We start from the raw sequence: 22,704 nt of genomic DNA, 5'->3' as shown, positions 1-22,704 counted from the left end.
TAAGTATACTGACTCAGTTGCTTGCTTGTGTTGTACATACAGTTTACATAGCCATGGTCATAGTCTCCATTTCTGTCAAAAAACAGTTGTAACAGTGACCTAGTGGTCCAAGACGACTTCACTGACCACTTGGTCACCGATTCGAATCCCTCTGGAGACCTCCTCTTTCTCTCCTGTCCTTTTGTGAACTCTGTTGACAGGGTTGTTGTTTTGGTTAATTTGTTTTGGATTTCAGTGTGCTTGGCATCCATATGACTCCGCTTGCAGCTTCAATTATAATGTTCTTTTTCCCTCAGATTCTCATGCATAAAAACAGTCACATTTATTTGTTTAGGTTATTTGTCAGTCTGTGTCGTGACTTGAGATTTGGCAATGTCTGTGCAGGCCCATGAGAGTTGCACACATTCTCTGTCTGACTTGCTCTGTGGTGTTTGTGCACCTGCATTGTTGGATCATCAGTGCAATGTGTCTTTGACAAGAAATGAGCCTTAAAAAGCACACAGCTTATGAACCACTTGTTCAGATTTTACTAGGACTGGCTCTTGGCATTTGTTGTACCAAAATATAGTGGAGGGAGTTTCTGTTTGTATCATTAAGGAATGTTTTACTAAGCAATCTCATTTATATATAGCTGTCAGTAGAGGGTGAGATTCCCCCTGGGAAGTGAGCTGGCAGAATAACAAAGAAGATATCTCATTGATATTGTCAACGGAAGAGAATCCTAATCTTAATTCTGGTCCCTTTGTCTCTCTGTTAAAGCAGTGATAAAAATAAATTGATCTTAACATCTCCCTTAAAGATATATTCTTATTGACTTTTTTGACTGTTTAAATTTATTAAGATTCTATTTCCAAAAGGTAAACATTTCCAACTTAGCATTTAAGATTGGATGTCAAAATCTCCTTTCATTGGAAATTCATGAAGTTGATTAATTCCTCTTGCCTGAAACATACATGAGCACTCAGTGCCTTGAGGCAGCATCTTCTTGACATAATTCATAATTTATGAATATGCATGTGTCTTTTCATGTATTCCATGCTAAATCTCAAACATCTAAAGTAGACGTAAATAACAGTTCTTTCTGCCCATGGCAATCTATGCATACGATCTATTCACTTGTGCACTTTGAAGCAAGAACATTAGTTTGCCAGAGTGTCTAGCGTGTGATGAAAAAGAACTAAAGTAAGAGATGTTATGCTATGCAAAGAACCTCTCTAAGGGTAACAAATATATTACATATATGTGTTATATATTAATATTCCACAGTGATGTCCCAGAACTTCACAAGCTTCTTGAAAATTCGGATAACTTTTCATAGAGACCTGTATTGGGTCAACATTTTGGTGTCATTTTGAAAGATTCACTGACATCTGTACAAGCATGCCTAGATTTTCAATATATTTAAAAGGCACAAAGAATTAATTAAATGAAATAATAAAGCAACCTTTTGGTTATACTTGATTTGGTTGAACTTTATATTCACTATATGCCATGGCACATTCTTGTTTTGATACTAATTAATGAAATGAAAGCCATTGCATAAATAAGTATTCCAAGTAAAGTCATGAATTTCATGAAGGTTATTTAGGCTGTGGAAGTCATTCTCCAAAACAATTAGTAAGTTATTCATTTGCAAATTTAGTCCTCTAAAAGCCCTACCTCTGGGCACACTCAGTGGGAGTATAAAATCAGACAATGTCTTGGTCCCAAAATTAAAAAAACGCACACACTTTAAATGTAGTTTGACTTTTAAAGGATATTGTAGAAATCCCAGGATATAAACTGAAGTGAATTGATTCTTTCAGCCAAATCTATTGACATCTATTATAATAAATCTTAACTTTAAAGTTTATGTCACATTAACATAAGAAGAAATTGAAAATGTCCTTGTGAGACTCTTTCTCAGTCAGAGTGGGGTTTTTTTCTGTGCTTTCCCTCTTTATGACATTTTAAAAAAGTTCCAAACTGCAAAAGTCACTGACTACCAGCTCCCAGACTACCAGCTTACTACACTCCCAGCTTACAAATGCAGAAATTGGTCAGTGCCTGTGAGATGGCACAGCAGATTTTAGACTAAATGTCACGAATAACAGTTTGACCCAGGTGCATGAGTCCTCCAAATCATTCACTCTGCACCAGCAAGATTTGTACCAAAAAAAAAGGTGTATTAAAGTGTCAAAATTACAGAAATTACAGACCTTTATTACAGAAATCCAAGACCATCTTCCTGGTTTCTTCATCTTGAGACTCATTTTGTTTCTATTTTATTTGCTGTTAAGGGATAATGATACATTGAGCAGTTTCAGAGGATCACAGATCTTAAGGCTCCACACATCAGTATTACTGTATGTTCACACACATACTGTAATCGATGTACACTTCACCACAAATGTATTAACATTACCTTTAAACATATGCTACTTCCTTTATATTGTATTGTTTTACAATATTGATACATTCAAGACATATGGAAAGTAATACTTATAGATGACATGAATGCATACATGGTTAATGGAAAAATGTGAATGGAGAAAAACAGAAGTAAATCCACTCTTTGTACCACAAATTAATTAGTTTTTATGAGAGACAAAAGCAGAAAGTAAATGGTCTGAAGGAAAGTAGTATATTTGGAAATCAGTCTGAGCTCTGGCACTCAGTTATTTTTGTTTGTTTGTTTGTTTGTTTGTTTTGGGGATGGTGAATAAGAAATAAAATGGGGGGAAAAAATCTGGGTTTTATTAAGTCAACTACAGTTTGGAACATCAAGAACACTATGAAGGATAATTAACTTTATAAATTAACAGTAAGTAAACAAAAATAAATAAACGATTCTCTTAAGACCAGTCTACATATTACGTAAGTAAACAAAATTACTGTGTTTCCTCTAATAATGTTTGGGGCCTTTATTAACTTTAACTGCAGAGGGACCAGGCCTTTATTAGAAGCAGGCTTATATTAGAGAGAGGCCTTTATTTCTAATTGCCTCTGTTTGATAAGTATATTTGCTCATATTTTAGTACAAAGCCTTCTTGTTTTCTGACCTGCTTCCGTTTGCTCTGTTAATTTTTCGTTATTGCATTACTGGTAATTACGATAATCCGCACTAGAGACTTCCGTCAGCTGAGCTGGCTAACTTCCAGTCAGCCTTCTGCTAACTTGAATGGGGCTAAAATTATTTAATCGTGCCACTCTTCCAGACTTTCCAAATGTTATCAGGCCGGATGGATCAAATTATGATTGTGTGAGTTTTGTTACATTAGTATTGTGACAAGAGTGCAACAGGCTGCACCTGCAGCAGCAGCATTGGGTTGGTGGGGGTGTGGGGGGTGGTGACCGCAACACGTAGGATTGAACCACACCTTGAGACCGTGATGTTTGCATCACAGCTTTGGTCTTGGCTTCAGAACTGTTACACCCCTAGTTTGCACAGCAAACGTCAGTCAGGAAACACATCTGTTTTTAGCCAGTTGACACAGAAAAGCAGGTCAAATGGTAATTTGACTTGGTATCATAATGCTAATGCTGTGTTGTGGCACAACACCCCTACTTTGTAGCTTTGGCTTTGTGTTTTACATCTTTATTCATTTAACCCACTCACTTTCCAGGAATCGTCCAGGAAGGAGAAGCAACCCTGCAGCATGTTGCTGCTTCACAGCGGGGATGGTGTGTTTCTCCAGTGTGGTGTTTCACTTATAATATAAATGTACAGTAGCATGCAGGATTATGGCTAAAAAGCTCAGTTTTGGTAAAATCAGAACATAAAGCCTTCTTCCACTGTGACAAAAGGCATGTGAGATTCTGTAACAAACCGTTACACTGCTAACCATGGTGTCATGTGAGAGGGGTTTTTTTTGTTTGTTTTTTCAGCCACAAAGCTGTGACTGTAGCACCTGGACAACAGTTGTCTGCATCTCAGCCATGGAACACTAATCTTTTCATAGATTATACAGCTTCTTATACAGCTTCACGACTTTCATTTTCAACAAAGACTGTTTTTGAGAATGACCAGCTCCTGGCAAATTCACAGCTCTGCCATGTCTTTTCCCTTTTCTTCATATTTGCGTGGGTGTGTATGTGTGTACATGTATGCACACACTCCTACTCTTAAAGGTATGTGTTTGGTGATATGCACCCTTATGACATACTACTGGAGGGCTCTTACATTTATGCCCTCTAGTACAATACTAATTAGAGTATTACAATTTGTGTTGCCTCATTTGGTGAGGAAATTACTGCAATCAAGTTCTAATCCTCCCTAGACCATGAACTAATGAAACCTCAAAAAAGGAGAGAGAGTGGTGTGTTTTGGGGGGCACTTATGCAATCTGTCTCGTTTTTATCTTTGTTCTTGGTGTCGGGGTTTTTTTTTTGTTACTGTTGCTCTGACCTCTCTTGTCTTATACTTTGTAAATTCCACTTGTGTCTTCCTTGAGTGCTACTTAATGGTACTGTCTTTTTTCCTGTGTGGTTTATTAGTCTTTGTCCCTGAATATAATCCCACTGAAAAATGTACACGGTCTTATCTCTCAGCTCAGTTTGCCACACTTCTTCTTCTTCTCCCTGGTCAGAGCAGCTTAGAACCCACTCATTATTTAGGCCACATCCACAGTAATGTAAATGCATTTGAAAATGTTGTTTACACATTAAAATACTCTACATCCATGCTAGGATTTGAAATGTTTGCCATCCATACTTATATACCACAACAATAGAAACATTGTTATTTCTCTGCTTCTTACTCAGTATTACTGCTACCATCTGGTAAAGAGCATGGTTGGGAAGACCAGAGAGGGCAGTAAAACACAGCTTTTTAACCTGGTATTAATGTATTCCTCAAAACCCTCTCAGACTGGGAAGTGTGAAGTTTCCACTTCTTGTATCAGGGACATTCTGTGGTAGTGTGGCAGTAGTGGACACAGGAGTGGGGATGCAAATGCAGCCAAACAGCAATTTTCCCATTGTCTTATGTCAAACTTGTAGTACGGCAATAGTGGTCCTGTTCTGAGGGGGTTCTAAGTGTGTATGTAGTTTTGGAGTAAGGTCCCCAAACCTACTTGCTACCAGCATTCCCCACACTTACACCTGCAGATGAGCTAAGCCATTGATTGGTTCTAGACACAGTCATTAAAGATTGTGACTGTATTGATCATTTAAGGCATTTACGTCAACACGTCACTGTACAGCTAAATACACACGTGTCTCGCTCTCCCTGTCTAGCAGTGTTTTAATAGAAAAACACACATTCCGTTCAGTCTTAATTATCCACAGAGAAATAGTTACATACACACAAGCACACGCACTCTCATTTAGCAAAAATGAGTCTGTGCTGCCAAATTAATTTAAATTGCAATAATTTAAAATGAACATGGACATGGAAATGTTAATCTAAGTTGTAATTGGGACAATTTGGAAGCCTTGTAATGCAGTCAATTTAAACAGAAATCCTGTTACAACATGAGGATGTGGGGTTTGAAAGATCTGGGCATTTGCCAGACATAAAGGGTCTAACAAAGCTATCAAGATGTGTAACGGGAAGTGTAGCATTATACTTTTTTGTAGCTTGATCCATACTAGAGACCAAAGGTCAAGATATCTTGTCCTCACTGCATGAGTCATTTGTTTGTAAATATGCCTCTTATGAATGCCCCAATTTTATGGAAGCATAAATTACTATAATACTACTATAATACTATAAATAAAATACTATATGTAAGTGCTTCTGAGTGTTCGCACACATTAGTGTGCATGTGTGAGTGTGTATCAGTGGTGTGTAAGTAAGTGATTGCAGAATGTAAGTAATGAGTGGGTCTTGTTTGTAAGAGAGATGGAAGGAAGTGATAGCCTTAGTCTTCTTTTAGGTATACAAAAGATTTAGACCTTCAAAAAATAAGGAACTACGCAAATGTTGGATAGGATATGTCTGTATATAAGAATATGTGGGTGTTCTTCAATCAGGGCAATGTATGTGGGGATAACAGTAGATAGCTGTTATCTGCACAAGTTGGAGTAGGAGAAGCCTGAGGTAATAGGATTAGTGTCAGACTCGGATATTCAGCTTGCCCATTCCCACCAGGCCAGCACAGCCCTGCCAACTAAGCATACACAGATATAAAGAGACTTTCACTCTCTTGCATAATATCCATTAGCCACACTTTCACATACAGTATGCTTCCATAAATACTGGCACGCACGCACACAAACAATCATTTGCATCCCTTATTCTTTGACATGTACTATCATAGAGAGACATCCCTCTGAAGTTGTATTCTGACACTCGCCCTCAAATTTTGTTCTAATGGCTTTAGAGAGTATTGAAAGAATAAAGCTGGCAGTGTTCTTCATTTTTGATTTTAACAAATCCCATCAAAAGAGCAACACCAACAAATCCCTACCTTTGTGGCACTCATCCCCAAGCCCATTCATTCCTACAGAAGATATAAGTCTTTAAAACGGGTCACTAATACTTTTATTTTTTTTAAAAAGAGACTAAGTAAAAGAATAAAACAACTGGGCAATAACATTACAAACTGAAATAAATAGCGCATTTGTTGGGGAGTGTTTTCAGCGATGGATTTGGTGTGCTCAGTGGCTGCAGCAGGGCGGTGTATAAGGGATTTAATCAAAATAAACTACAGTGCCCATGTTCATCTTGATAAAGGAGCATGTCACTCTGTGTAACAGTGTTTTAAAAGTTTCTGGGCAACAGTGAAGGTCTGTGGTACACAAGAATAAGATATCAGGCTTTGGATATACAGACAATACTTGTTAGTAGGATCAGTAGATTGTTGGTTCATTTGATTTGTTAATTAGAAAAATATAGAATCATTAGACATATCCTTTAAACTATTTTGTGAAGTGCTCTTGATAATATTTTTTCTTATTTTGGTATCCACATTTCTCTTATTTTTTATAGTATCTAACCAAAAGAACAAGTGTAAGTAATAACACTAATTAGGTCTCTTCCCTCTTGGAGCCTTTCTCAACTGTCAGATTTGGCATCTTTAGGAGTTAGAGCTTGGGAAGTTGAACTCGGGACTTCGAACTCAACATGCATTTTCACTGTTGTGTGCTGGGGTACTTGGCTACCCAAAGTTCACACACGTTAGCTCCCAAAGCAACCAATAGGTTTAATTTACAGACAATAGGAAATGTTTAGCTTGCAAGTAAAATTTAAGCTGAGGCAAAATTGCACATTATTGACATACAGCTGTGAAAGTGTGCTGCTCCAAAACAACCCGTCATAGAAAAAATTTAAGCACCAAAACAAAAACTCAGGATAATCTCAGTGTATGTCAGTATCGAATGACATATAAAACCTGTCTTTTTTTAATGGACATTTTACACGAGGTAAGAGCGATAAGAATTTTACTTCTGTGGGCGTGCAGCATCATTATTACCATCATTGTTGTCATTACAATTTTTATATTCAGCGTATGTCGCCTACTTTTCTATTCTGTATCCTCTGCTTTTTTTTTCTTTCTTCATCTGCTCACTAGGCAACTACCAAACCCCTCCACTCTCTTCACATCTCATATGTCTTTCTTCTTTTCATCCTGTCTCCCACTTATCTTCTGCTCTTTCAAAGGTATGAAGACCATTGCTTCTTTATCAGTGAGCCGCAGCAGGGGGCATGCCACTTTCCCTCTATCCTGTCCTCTCATCATTGCTCCATTCGCTTCTTCTTCAAGCCTCCGCTGGTCTCATCTTTTCTCCCCCTGCCTTTTGCCTTGACAGAAAAATTTGGTTTGTGCTCCATCACATTGGACGTGCCCCTTATCTTCATGCAGATTGCTTTTGGCTCTCTCAGTTCATCACTTGGGCATGTTTCCTCTCCCTTATTTTCACTCCACTTAGTATGTTGTTGTAGCTGCCCTTCTCCACAGAGCAAAGCACTCCTTTCTTCTTGTTGTTCTATGCATCTCTACTCCTCCCCCTACCTTTCTGTTGCCTTTATCTTCTCCGCACATATCCACAAGCCCAGATTACCCTACCGTTTCACCTTCCCGACAGTCCAAACTCCAAAATCTTTGTAAAACTGTTACTTCTCTAGTCAATGACTCGTCTCAAATAACCAAATAAAAAATAAAACAAACAAAATAAAATTTGTATGAGGTTATTCCTGTATTTAGCTGCCTTCTGACCTAGAAAAAAATGTATACAGTGCAAAGAAAAGCTGTGTTTGTAGGTCTGAACACCATGGTGTGCACCACATTTACCACATTTATCAGCTGTCCAAGAGAGTAAATTACTAAGATCCACCTCATGCCCCAGGAGAGGAGCAAGAAAACTAAGTCCAACCTGACCCAGTATCTGGTCAGTGTGACGTAACACTCTAGGAATGGCTGGAAACCTTGATAAACATGGTGGCCATCTGTGGCCGCAGTCATTTTTATAGGTCACAGTGTCATTCAATTAGGCTATTGATTAATTGATTTGAGTGTGGGAGAGACAAGTGCAGCTTTTAGACATAAATAGAAATGCAGGGCAGCATCACACTGGCTCTTTGAAACATTATTGATCCAATTTAATGAGTGCTTTGCGTGCGTAGAGTTTTGTAAGATTTGTAATCATACCAAATACATATAAATCTACTGAGTAATGAAGAACATTTGTTCACCAGAAGCTGTCAGTTTGATATTGCTGTTCCATTACATTAATCCCAAGAGTATTTACACAGCTACATGTAAGAGTAGCTGATTATTCAACCTATCCATATACAGTAGTGTCACTGGGGCTCTAATATTTGTCTAATGATTTTTGATTTTATTTTAAAACATTAAGGGAATATATCTATTTATACCTGCAATAATTGGGGCATGGGGATTATCCTCTTAACACAACATTGACATATCACCTTATAAAGTTTATATGGCACCTTTGTGGCTTATTTATTTTGAACTCCGATATACCATCTCCTTTAAGCGCTTTTTTTTTTTCTCTCCACAAAGCCCTGAGGGAAATATCTGTCATTTTAGCAGTGAAATGCTCCACTGTGTTCACCAGCTAATTGCTAATTTTGTCTGTCTTTTATGGCAGGTAGCGTTCAGCTGGTTTTTAGAGCTTTTTTTAAATTTTATTTTATTTTTGTACATAAAACATCTCCCACTGAGATGAGAGCAGTGACACTGAACCAAACACTAAAGTTACCAGCTTTACAACCAAAACAATGAACTGAAGACACTAAAACACTCTACAGAGCTGAGGATAACTGCCTTTTTTTAATTCTTTGTGGATTGGTGACTTCCAGCAACACCTTTCACATTACACATAGTCATTTGAGTCATTTTAAATTTAAAGATATTAAGCACATATTAAGCATTTCTTTAAAAGAAATAGAAGATGTAAATAATACAAAAATCTAGCAATACAGATACTTTAAAGTCTTTGTTACAAGATGACCTAATTTATCGTAAACTGCAGTGAAACACAACAACCACGACTTTTGGACGGGGGCATAAAATTCGGGGGGGGGGGGGGGATTTCTCATGTTTTCAAGCAGCAATTGGATTTATTGTGTGTTACATAAGTGTGACGACATAAACCGTGTGTTGAGAATCACTTGTCTTGAAGGATATGATGCTTTTAGTCAAATTTGACCGCTTGAGAGCAGCTTGTAAGTCTAGTCAGTGTTGCTCAAGGCAACTGGCTGACAAGGTCTGTAGACGATGTGTCATAAATTAGCAGATGAAATTCACATCTGCCTGCAGTGTAATCCACTAAACCTCATACTGTCAGCATCCCCTTACACGCTACAGTTTTTACTTTACACTTCAATACATCACACAGCCGCACAGCTCATTACATCACACTGGAGTGAGAATATACTGTATTTGGTGTGTGTGCGTGTGTGCTTAGACATGAGGCGCCACAGGATATGAGAATAGTGCAGATTGTTGCATCATTACTGTAACTCCGGTTTGTAATTGTCTGCCTGACTTTGTTTCCCCGCTACAAACATTATTTTCACTGAATAGAGCAGCCTATTGTGGTGAAACAATGACTGTGAGAAGAATGGAGTGATGAGGAGATAAATGAGAACAGATATGAGAGGTCAGAAGGTTAAAAAAAATAGATTCCTAATAGGCCCACTTGTGGTAATTTTGTAAGTTGATTGTCAGTGAGTTTGTGGCTGCTGGTTAATCCTAGATTTCCTACTGCAACTGTAATGTGCTTGCCTTTGTGTGGGCCAGTCATTCAGAGAGCTTAGAGCAGTAAACATATTCGGGTTGTCGGCGCTCACCTGCTCGCACACCTGTGCATGCGTGTATGTGTGTGATTGTTGTAATGGAGAAGTTTAACATCCCTGGTGCAGGCTGATTTTGAACAACACTGATGTTTTTGCAGTAATAGCATTGCACCCTTTACATTGCTTACTTTGGAAAAGGGCAGCAGTAGTTCAGGGATTACATTAGAGATGAGGGCTTTTACAGGCCCTGTCATTTCATCTGTCTCTCTCCATCTCTCTCTGCCTCCTCTAATGTTGCCCACTCCTCTCTTTCCTCCTCCTCTCTGTCTGTCCTGAACAATGAGGTGCAGCTGTGATTGCCCACTCTCCCCGCATCCCACGTCATCTTGTTTCCATCACTCGCTTTCTTTTGGGGATTCTCTATTACAGCATCATCGTACCAATTCCTGCTAACCTAATTCCTTGCATAACAATACTCCATTCTCTCATTGCATTTGTGTTTCCTTATTGCCACTTTCTTTCCTCTCCTTTTTTCACCTTTATTTCCCGCAATCACATTCTCACCTCTCCTTCCTCCTTTGTTCTTTCTCATTTTGTTCTCTTGTCTTCTCATCCCCTGCTTTTGTTTTTCCTCACGGATGACGGAGGATCATGCTTATTGTTCTTATTCGTAGCTTCCGCTCTTCAGATTGGTTTGTATCAGTGCTGTTTTGTGCGCATAGTCTGTTGTTGATTATATGAAGTATTCCGCCTTTAAGCTCATGCCTGCTCATTGCATCCTATTTACATGCTGCTGCTCTCAATTTGACTGTCTCTTCATCTGTTGTATCTTCATCTCCTATTATCCTTTTCAATTTACACTACTTTTGCAAACATTCTTAGAGGTGTTCGTTCATGCACATACTGTCACAGACATGCAGACTTTATATCTTTATACACAAACACACACACACACCTCCCGCAGGTCCTTATGCAAAAGGTAATTATGCAGATTTGATGACAGCTTTTCCATTAAGCCACTCTCCAACAGCCACTCCTCACTAGTTTATTTGCACTGTAATGACAAAGAACTAATGAGCATGATAAGTATTATTTCCATTGAATGGCTAGAGACCAAGAGTCGCCATTACAGTATTTTGTTTCTCAAAGGACCCAAAGTTTTGTTTAGTTTTTATTTTCTGCGGAGGTTGTGGAGCTCTTCTAGGGCTGCTCGAGTAAAAATGCACGAGTTCGCCCAAATGTCAAGTTTGTGTATGTTAGGTGGTGAGGGAGATTCAGTTTTTGTTTCTGTAGTTCAGTATACTGACCTGCTTTCAAAAGGTCAGAGGAGGGGAGGGTCAAGCAATATCAGATGATAACAATAATTAGTTTGAGGGGGAAATCAAATTCAGAGACAGAGCAGGAGGACCGGAATCAAGCTGCAGACATACATGTGCACAAACGCACATAGAAATGCACATGCTGATGCAAATATGACTGTAAGCTGTAAGCACATGTTGACAAGACAGATTCAGCTCAGAGAAATTTGCATGATGCCAAAAACGTATAAATTATTTTTAAAAAAGAATCAGTTTTGTTACAAAAGCATTTAAAAAGTAATTATATACATTATAATAAAACATTCGTATGATTACTTTTTACAAGTATTCTTGTAACAAATGAAACAAAGTTGGCCATACTGGCTTTAGAAAACCGCACAGCAAGCACACGTTTGTACAGTTTTGGTTGTGAACTGGTGTTGTCAGCGCTCATATAACTCTCTACATCATTTAAAAACACACTGCAGCCAAACTTTTCTTTTCTGCTGTGTTTGCCTCTGTCATTGCTTCAGTCCACAGAAAACAAATGACAGTGTGCCTGCCCACAGAAATGTCGGCTCTAGTCAGCCATCCAACTTTTCTTTTCTTTTTTACTCTATTGTCAAAGATTACTTTTCCAGCGCTGTCTTCAGCGTAAGATGAATGGCAGGGGCTACATACACTGAATCATTTTCTCCAATGCAAGTTTTGTGTTAGATGTATACGTCAAAAGTTGGAAACGGTAACATGTCTGAGTTGCTTTTTCCTTTCATTTTTGTCAAAACATTGCAAAAACGTTCTGAAGGTGTTGCAGGTATGTTGTATTGCTGCGCCAGGCAGAAATTGATAGAATTAAGAATGATTTGTGGATTTGCTGTTTTGCTGTCTAATTATATAATTATGATTCTTTTTTTAAACCATGAACTGGATATTTAGTGTCTTTATTGTTGCTCAGGTAAAGCACCTCTGTGTGGACCAGGCTTTATGCTTTTGTTCCTCTCAGACACTTTGTGTATACTGTAGGGCTTCGGTTCATCTCTGTATCCACTGTTTAAATTGTGCAGAAGGCCAAGAACCCTGCATAATGGAAATGTAATGTGTAGTAGTCAAACAAGTATAGACAGCATCTGGCTGCTGAAGGCTTATGCGCTGTGAAATTGTCCAATAAGTCGTGCAATAATTCATGAGTGCATCAATAGCAGCACAACAACCACAGGTCGTAGTTTCAATGTTGATGTTACTTACACCCTTTCCTCCCCTCCTATTCATCAATCATTTAATTGAAGAGTAGTTCACCCAAAAATGTTTCTCAGTGTGTGCTATGCACACCCTCCTGTCAGTTGATCTACCAGTATTCAATGTGAGATCTCAGTGGATTGACAACAGTCAGTGGAGTGTAAATCTGGCCTCAAACTTCAGAGTTTTTAAAAATGTGTAAAAGACTGGCCTCACAGCTAATCAGCCATTTAACATATCTAGTCTGTGAGGTATGAGAGAGACAACACAACTAAGCTATTATAACCTACAATATCAAAGCTGGAATACCTAAAGCACAATAATTTGAAAGCCTATAACTGTCCCGGCTAAAACTAGACAAAAATCCTGTCATAAAATGTGCTAATTTGAGTAAGCTTGAGTGAATTTGCAAAGAAGAATGTGAGAAAAGGAAATCCCCAAATTCAGATGTGCTGTGACATTACACACACAATTCAAGAAGAATTAAACCTGCTAAAATATTTGGCATATTTAGACAGGAGAGGATTTGTTTTTTCAAGAAATTCCAAAACTTATAATGGGATTCATTTGAAATTCAGTATTCAGGACCACAAATTAAATTTTAATTTGATTAGATACTTTCTGAAGGCACTTCCTCGGCCCACATTCTAACCGTCTTTTTCCCCCTCTCTGTTTTCTTTGTCATATTTCAGTTGGCCCTAGAGGACCCGGTGCACAGCGTCTCTCTCCAACAGTTTGTCTATGAGAAGCTGAAGGCGCAGCAGGCTCTGATGGGGGACCAGGGCTTTGGGGCCCTGATGGAGACCGTGGACACAGAGCTCGTCAGGCAGCTCCAGGAGTTCCTCCAAGGCCTCTGAATCACAACTACAATCCTTCACTACCTTACACAAACATCTTTGCCTAATGCTACCCTCTCCCCCTGTTTTTTGAAAATGTACTGAAAAGGCTAACAATCTGCCCAACGTGTGGACTCCTATTCCTAACCTTCCCAACCTCTACCCATGCTATGCCTTATCTATATTCAGACCTAGCCTTGTTGACTGCCCTCTGCTAAAACTCCTTGTCCCTTTCTCTATTATCTAGATTCTTTTACATCCTTTTTTTATCAAGATGGGGTCTATGTCAGTGCTTAAAAATGTGAAATCACCTTTCCATTTTTAAAACACCCACATAGAATCATCACCACACTAGAGCTTCCACTCAATTCTTCTAGTTTCTTCTCTTTCTGTGGTTTTAACGTGGGATGGGTAGAATATTGGAGAGATAAGTAAGAGGGGGTTGAGGAGTATATAGCAAAAATCATCTGCAGGTGCCAGAGCAGGAGCCTCGGACTATTTTCTATGGAACAACATACAGATTGTAGCAGAAATGTGGATAAAACAAACCTGAAGGACCTAAAGCAGTGTTTACAAAATCTATTCTTAAAAGAGAAAAAAAATAAATGTAATTTTGTATGTATGTAAGTATGGATGATATTCTGCATGGTGATATTTTACTTTTTAGTTTGTTTTTACTTTGTTTTTTTCTCTTCCATTTTTTTAAAGAGATAATTTTGTCATAACCAGAGGTCAACTACTGAGAGAACTCGAAAGTGTTTTTGTTTCTTTTTGAGTTTGGCTGGAGGGAATTTTCTTGACTGTAAAATGGGTGATTTTTAAATGGTTGATTTGTAAGAGTGCTGAACCACATACATACTGCTGCTAATTGATGGTGTGTCGGAGCACTTTAATAACCAAAAACTGTTTTCACATCTTTTTCGTCGATGGTACATCTCACATCATTGTACTTAAACACAGTGGCAGAAGGCCTTGGAGCAGTGCAGCAGGATTGTGCATATTAGGCTGAAGTTGCATTAAGACCCTCATCTTGTATTGTTGCTATTTATCATTTCTCAGTGTTAACTAATACAACATTCAGATTAACTGCAAACATGACATGACATCAAGTTGTACAAATCTTAATTTGAAAGAATTTGATTATTCCTGGTATAAGCCGCTTTCTAAAAGTCACACTGTGAGCCGCTGTGACTTTGTCATGAGTTAAACATCATCATTGTTAGGGAATTTTGTGTGTACCTGTCTTGCTGCCCTGCTAGTTTTTCTGATTTGACCAATCGTTACTGACTCTTTAGTGGTAGAGACGAAGCTATAGATTTGACAGAGGAACCGTTTTTTTTCCAAAAGGTTTTCTCAGAACAATTGATTATTTGGAGGTTGGACAAACCTATGTTATGAAGAAAAATAATTAATGACTGCATAATGGCATCTAGATTCTGTAACATGTGGACCCATTTCATGCAGAACCCAAAAACTGAAAATATGGTCTAAAGATATAGTTTGTCATTTTTGGAGCTCATATAAAAATAAACTTGTGTTTAAATTTGAGTTGTGTCTTAAAGCCTACACCCTGACTTTATAATCTATTCTTCTGAAATGTATGGTTTAATTTTGTTTTCTTATGTTGGTCAACGTTCCTGTGAAGGAGATAATCCTGACACTAGCTCCTTTGAGACTGTGATAGAGTTGAGTAGCAGTCAGAGTTACGGCCTTATGCTTTCAGCCTTACCTATGCTTGAAACTCAAAAGACCTTTCTTAATATTATGTTCATTTCTTATCTAGTTTAACAGTAGACAAATTCTGTACTTATCTTCTGTTAATATGGCAATTATGACTTTTTGAACACAACACGCAGTAGATGGATGTTTCTGGGTTATAAACTTATGCTTTGATGGGAAATAATCCTTGTTGCTTTTTCCAAAGCCTTCAATAAAATGCAGTAATCAGCCAAAATATTAGTCTGTGTATTTCCATCACTGATTTTAAGATGTAATGTTTAAGGAATCTCAAATACTGTATTTTTTGTTGCCAGACATGTGAGAGGGTATTTATTCCAACCAGAAACCAACAAGAAAATAGCCCTGTATGCTGCACCACTAAAGACTTAAACTTTTTTGGCAGTGGGAAGAAGGAGGAGCATCTCTGTGACTTTTAAGAGTGATGTGATGCAATTTTGGCAGCAGCCTCAGAAAACAGTTGGTTAGATGACAAGGGGATTACCATAGAGAAAGAAATTGCACTAATTGGGGGAAAAAATGACAAATTGTAAGGCAGTCTGTCTAATAATTGTCAAGACATAACACTAAAAAACAAATCCTGTGGTGGTGTTAAGATGCCAAGTCAGGGATCATCAAAATAATTAGGCTCCATCCTCTGGAGACCATGAATGTCTGTACCCAATTTCATTACAATCCATCCAGTAGTTGTGGCGACAACATGCTACTTTCCTATCGGACTATCTCAGTTTGTATCCATAAAAGATGCTGTGCATTTATTCACCCCTAACAACTCTTGAGCACAGTAGGAATCGATGTATTGTTAAACAAAAGCTAACCCAAAGAGCAAAATTGCTCTCGGGGAATTCTACAAATGAGTGCAGTAAGCAAATGAACAAATAAGTTTTGCTACAAACTGCTTTTTCTTGCCAAAAGACAAGGAAAGCAAAAGTGGCCCATTTGTCTTAAATGCTACAGAGTTAATGTACTTCTGGCAACTGGTCACTTGAGTGGCTTATAGAGTGCAAAGAGACTTAAGGATTCTACACTCATCCTCACTTCCCACCGTGCCTTTTCTTCTCCCCAAACACTATTAATCCAAGGAACTCAGTCATTCATCTTTCCTCTCCTGCTCTCTTTCATCCTTACTTCTATTCAATTGACTAACAATATAGTCCTTCAGAGACAGATAAGAGCTACGGGTAGACTATTAGCGAGGCTTTGTGTTAATTATCCCTCGGAATGCATGACAGAGGGGAACGGTAGGATTTGCTATCTATAACTTGCATTCTTCATCAGATTAGTTCCCTTAGTTTCAATTCAGAGATTTTCATTACACTCTCTAAAACATTGGCTAATTGTTAGTTTTCTTATTTATGCACCTGCATTTATAGACATTTGTCAATGCATTTTCCAGGATGATTTTTGAATCTTTAAATATTTTCTGCATCTGGAAAGCAATGTATAAAATCAGTGATGAGGTAAGCTGAAAACCGTTGCATTATTCTTTGGCTTTCTCCAAGTTTTCCCCTTAACCACCTTTGGTTTCAAGTGGCCCTAAAAAAGAAAGAGCTACAATTTATAGTGTTAAAATAAATAAGTTTACACTATGTTTGTTGTTAGGTTGACAAGCAACTAATCATATAGAATTTGAAAACTTCCTGGAACCATTGCACCACCATCAGCACCATGTGGAAGAAAACAGCAGTTTTCAATTAGGAACATCTTAATAGTTCTTGATTCTTGTCTTTGAATTTGATGAATGTAGGGCTTCAACAAATGATTATTTTCATTATTGAGTAATCTTCTCAAATAATAATTTTGTCTATAAAATGTCAGGAAATGGTTAAAAAAAAAAAAAAGTTATTTCCCAGACCCCAAAGTGACATATTCACATTATTTGTTTTATACAAGCAACACTCCAAAACGTAAATATTTGACTTTAATAGGACAAAGAAAAGTATCAAATTCTCACAGTTTAGAAGCTGATTAATCAATTTTCTGAATAGTTGCAGATTGATTTGATCAACTAATGCTTTCAGCTCTAAATGAATGTGGTGCTCACATCTGAATAAAAAGCAGCTTGCCACTCACTTTTATTGTACATAAATACAGTGTTTTAACATCAAAACAATCCTGTTGAGTTAATACCGTCGACATATACGCAATCAATATCAGAGACATGTATGAGCTGAACTTTTAATCGATAATGTGCCTGTTCCAGTACTTGAGGTTCTTTATGCTGTTCATAGGAAACCTTTGAATCCTGTTTGTCTTTACATGTTTAACCAGCGCAGACATGTGCAGTTCTGTGCACAGACGCCTGTTTTTGTCTTTCCCTCTGACATCCACGGCAATGTCTGTCTGTTTCATGAGTAGCATCAGCAAGTCTACCCATTTTGATCAGTGAGACTCCTGTCACACATTATGAAAACATCATCTTTCCATGGCACTGAAATCTTTTCATTTAGCCATGGAGGTAAAAACTGGATTGTGCGTATTTGTTCCTGGCTATAAAATATATATAAGAGTAAAAGGCCTTTTTGTCTTTTAACTGCGTAATATGTCTTGCTTTAAGACTTTGAATCTGTCCTACCTTTCCTGTGCTTTGACAGTTACCTGTCATTCTGATTGTGTATGTGCTTTTGTAGCTGGAAAGTATCAGTGAGTGTGTGGGTGAGTGCCTAATTGTCTGTGTATTGATTCTGATTAGAAGTGGCAGTTCTTGTCTGCCTGTGGAAGTCTATAATTAAAACCTGAAGTTCCAAGCATGTGCGATCATTATGTGGCCATACCGAATGCCTTTCAAGTAGGTGTATAGGTACCAGTGGTATTCAAGCTTCAATGCCCCCTTGTGCCACCCATGTGTGCTCATGTTCGTCAATAAAGAGTGGTACAGGAACGTGAAAAGTCCACTGATTAATGAATTTTATAGGCTAAGTGAGACAGTTATATGGAAGCAACTAACAATGGCATTTTAACTCCTTAACTCATGTTCACTCTATTCAAATAGCATCGACAAGAGTGTTGTGGAGATGGATGACCACATGCTATGCATAAATGGCACCATGTCTACTGTGAGGATGTTTAATGTTGACAGACAAAGCCAGGTGTTACTCATTGGTAATGAAGGGGTTTTGTTTAGTGTGTCACATCAAAACTGCACATAAAGCTACGTCCAATCCTAAAGTGTCCACTCTCATTGACTCACATAATTGCACTCAGTGCTGTAACATTTTCATGTCCTTAAGGGCTATTTGGCAAGTATCTGGCAGTCATCTAATGCTCTCATATGTCACCATCATAACAAGTGAAAACAATGTTACACAACTTGTTCTTTGTTCTAGTCATCAGCAGTTTGTCAGCATAATTGACTGCAAATACATATTTGATGAAAAGTAAAGCTACTGGGTGATGAGCATGTACAACAAAAATAAAATGTTATATTCTGTTCAATAACAGAGAGGAACACGGAAAATTGAGACGCTTTCTGAGTCTACTTTTCATCTCAATTTATTACAGTATTTATTATGCTGCAGGCTGAGGGGAGTGCAGCCAATACAAATCAGACCCGTGGGTACTCGGTGTTCCTCTGGTATAATGCAGTCTGTTTGTCTGCCTCATGTCTGTCTCCTGCTCATATAGCATATAGGGAATAGTAGTAGTTGCAGCCTGATCAGAATACTGCCACATTCCCTTTTACCACCACAATATCAGATATCCCCGTATCTGACTCATTAATTTCTGAGGTGATGCAGAGGGCTGAGTATCAACCCTCAATACATTTTGAGTATCAACTAAATTGCGTCTGTGGCATCAAGTGTGAAAAACTGCCAATTTGCCGAGTTCTTTGAATATTTCTTGATCTGAATCAGGACATCAAGAAACTTTGCATCTTAGCTGCTTGTGTGATTATATATAATAGTAAACACTGATGCATTGGCTTTTTTTTGTTGTATAAAAAAAAGTGTTTTGCAGAAAAACATTTTCACAACCCTTGATTGAAGGTAGTAGAAAAAATATAGTCTTTGGCGTAGGAACTGGTATTGATAAAAATTTCAAAAAACAATCAGTTGTAGTGATGCCTAAAGGCGTGTTCTCTATTGAATTAGTACATTTACTACTTAATTAGAGGTCACAACCTTGCAAGTTAAAAATTAATTCTGTCAAGAATAGTGTGTTTAGAGTCATGTGTAAATGTTTTCTTGGCATTGGACATAGGTGATGTATTGAATTGAGCATTGTATTGATCATATGTGAGGGCAAAGGGCCCTGGTGACCTATAGGATTGCTATTTCCATCTGACTGCTGATGCCTTTAAATGGTTGATATGTTCCTGAGCAGAAACCAACAACTATCCCTTTGTTCTGCAGAACTAGATGTCAAGTCTTTTTCTTTTCTTTCAAATTGACTTGCTTATTTTCTGTGCTGTTTTTGAGCACCAGCGCAGATCTCAGCTTTGAGCACTTTAATCCCCTTTCTTTTGTTCCAGTGTCAAACTCTGTAATGCACTGTAATGAGTCCCATTACACAGCTTTCAGTTCAGTGAATTAAAAAGTAGTCAGTCTTCATTAATCTTGACAAGTCCTCGTCCTATTGGACGAGCAGACTTTGAAGGTATCAAAACTGTTTTACATACAGTGGTCGTGACGCACAGTGAACACACAAATGATCATCATACATACATATAAAATCCTAGCATGGTAAGTCAAATCTATAAAATGCAAGCACACATGTTGGCCAATGTCATGTCCTAAGAAGAAATAAATACATTTTCACAAAAATGTATGACACTCTTATCAAACATAGATTTTTTTCCTCGTTTTTACTATTTCAAAGATTATAAATCTTAGAACTATCATGGTTTAAAGTTGCCCACCATATGTATTCTTTAGATTTACATGACAGTCACATTAAAAGCATTTAGAAGTAGAGTAAGCAAGACTGAGCAACCAAGGATGCAGTGTGTTGCAACAAAGTGACTGTCCATGCAGGGCAGTGTAATTGTCAGTTGCGAATTTGATGGAAACACCAGTCTTGAGTGAAATCTGTCTCTCCAAGCAGACTAATCCTCTACTGAATGCCAGTGTCCACATGTTCTTTTATTAGAAAAAACACTACAATTTAGCCAATTGACATAATGAGGTGTATGGACTGTTTTTGCAGGATAGTTGTTGCTTTTTGGTGGTATCATATAAAGAGTGTAGCCAAGAAGGTGTTCATTTCCAGACTAGTACAAAACAATTTCTTTACATTACATTACATCAATTTGGCAGATGCTTTTGTCCAAAGTGGCTCACAATAAGTGCATTCAAATTTGAACAAAGAACAACTACAACAAGAAAAAGAAAACTGGAAGTGTAACCTTCAAGAAAAAACAACTAAGAGCCTGTTCAGAGAACTTAGTGTCAGTGTTGCCACTGACACTATGGATCATGCTCAGTCAGTTATGTCACAGATTAACCATTATCCCTGTTTTAAAGGGTTAAATCGGTTTTATTGTACATGAGAAATTGAATGGCTGAGTGTCTGCCTTAAGAGGAATTCCTTTAAACTTAATTTCCCCAAAAATAGATGTTTCAGGCTGTCAGTGTTATCATATTGTCCCTGACATAATAGTGTAAACGGATGGCATTCTGGAAGAGAAATAATCCTAAAGTAAATCTGGCCTAATCCCCTGAAATGTCTGGAAAGGAATCATTGATAAGCGGTAGCCATAAAGGAAAGTAGATAAGGCCTGTATCTAAAAAGACTGCAACAGCCCCTTATCAGCAGTATTATAAAACTAAAATATCCTCTTATCAGTTAGTCACTGTTCAATGGCACTCAGTGCAAGGTGAATAAAGAAAAAAAGGCACAGAGAAGGCAGAGCAATCTTAGTCTAGGGAACAATGAATGTGAAGGACACAGAAAGAATGATTCTGTGAGTGTTGAGCGTGCATGTGAGTAGTCACTTTATGTGTGCATGTCTGCATGGTCAGGTATTAATGTAAATTCAATCCTGAGTGGCTATTAGTAAAGGGAAGAATTAAGAGAGAAGGTGCTTGAATTAAGTGAGCATAAACACAGGAAAATGGAAGGAGAATCACAATCCTGCATGCAAATGTGAGGAAGTTGTTGGCACAGGATTAACAACCCTTCTCTCTACCGTCTGGTCTGTTCAGTTCCAGCTGAAGCAGTCAAGTACAACAGCAAACATACAGTACATGTGCTATAAGCTCTCTCAGTCAGTCAGAGTCAATACGACAGCGCTGTCTGAGAAACACATTTTGTAACTGCCATTGAGTCATTTTCTCATCACACATGCACACATACATACATATAATACATACATACATGCAATTCTTATCTTATAGTGAGACAAACATTGAAACAAGATCTGTGTGTTTGTGCAATTTTCTGTGTTTGGATACAGATATTGGCAGCGGAATGAAATCTCATATAATAACGTAATCCAAAATACAATCCTGGCAGTATTCCCTGCCCATGTTTACACCAACAGAGAAATTACCCGCAAGCATTTGGTTATCTTCAGGTCTTAGAGACAGACACAGTAATGAATAACACCTTACATCACACCTCAAATCCAACCTTTGCAATGGAAAAAATCATCATAAAGTTGAATCAATATGTCTTTGACACAATCTCAACAAAAATGGAATGTTATAAGCTTTGCAAAGGTGCAAAGGTGTGCTCCTGTTATTGTGCTCACCCAGTGTTGAAAACAGTGGGTCAGCAAAGGGATAATTTGCTTTCTAGTTTCGACTCAGTTGCTGCAGCTGTTGCTAAAAGACTTTGCTGGCAATATTCCACATAATAGCTGAAAGAGAGTTTGCAGTTAAAATGTGGCTGTTCTCTCCACCTCATTATCCATGTATGTGTTGATGGTAATTAGCTCAATGACAACCACCAAAGCCCGCGATAAAAATGGGCACTGGTTCATTTCACAACCCCTAATAGGCTGCAAGTTTAACCATGACACGACAGTGATGACGGCTGTTAGTTTTTGTTTGATTCGGCTCGCGATAATCATGCTGTCAGCCTCTTGACAGATGTTTGACAGTGTGGTTACAGGTTCACAGAAGTACCTGTAACTGGAGTGCGTGATCAGAGAGCGGAGTAAGTGGAGCGTAAAATCACCATCACCCACACACACACACACAGTATACACACACACACACAAAGGCACGCTCACCACGTCCTCCCTCTTCCAACCCTCCTTTCAACCCCTCTATCGTCCTCAATCTCTGTCTCTCTCTGCTGGTGGCTGATTAATATTGGATAACAAAGCTTTTCTATCAGGGAAAGAGATTATAAAGTTGCATATATGAATAATATGCCTGTATTTCTCTACAAAGGCACATGTCTCAATCCAGGTCCACAATGACACTAATGACATGGTAGAACTTATACATTATAATTCCTGTCGAAT

The 22,704-nt window shown here is 38.1% G+C and overlaps 1 protein-coding gene across 1 annotated transcript in view; it reads left to right on the top strand.

Annotated features, from left to right (window-relative positions):
- ipo11 (importin 11) overlaps window positions 1-15,530 on the top strand; it is a 127,239-nt gene extending 111,709 nt beyond the window's left edge. The window contains exon 30 of the mRNA XM_042421235.1: window positions 13,413-15,530. Coding sequence (XP_042277169.1) covers window positions 13,413-13,577 — 165 coding nt within the window. The 3' untranslated portion in view covers window positions 13,578-15,530. The remainder of the gene's footprint in view (window positions 1-13,412) is intronic.
- Window positions 15,531-22,704: the final 7,174 nt, after the last annotated feature.

Source organism: Thunnus maccoyii, chromosome 9 (assembly GCF_910596095.1).
Source record: "Thunnus maccoyii chromosome 9, fThuMac1.1, whole genome shotgun sequence".
Lineage (NCBI taxonomy): Eukaryota > Metazoa > Chordata > Actinopteri > Scombriformes > Scombridae > Thunnus > Thunnus maccoyii.
This window is presented reverse-complemented; position numbering and strand designations above follow the sequence as displayed.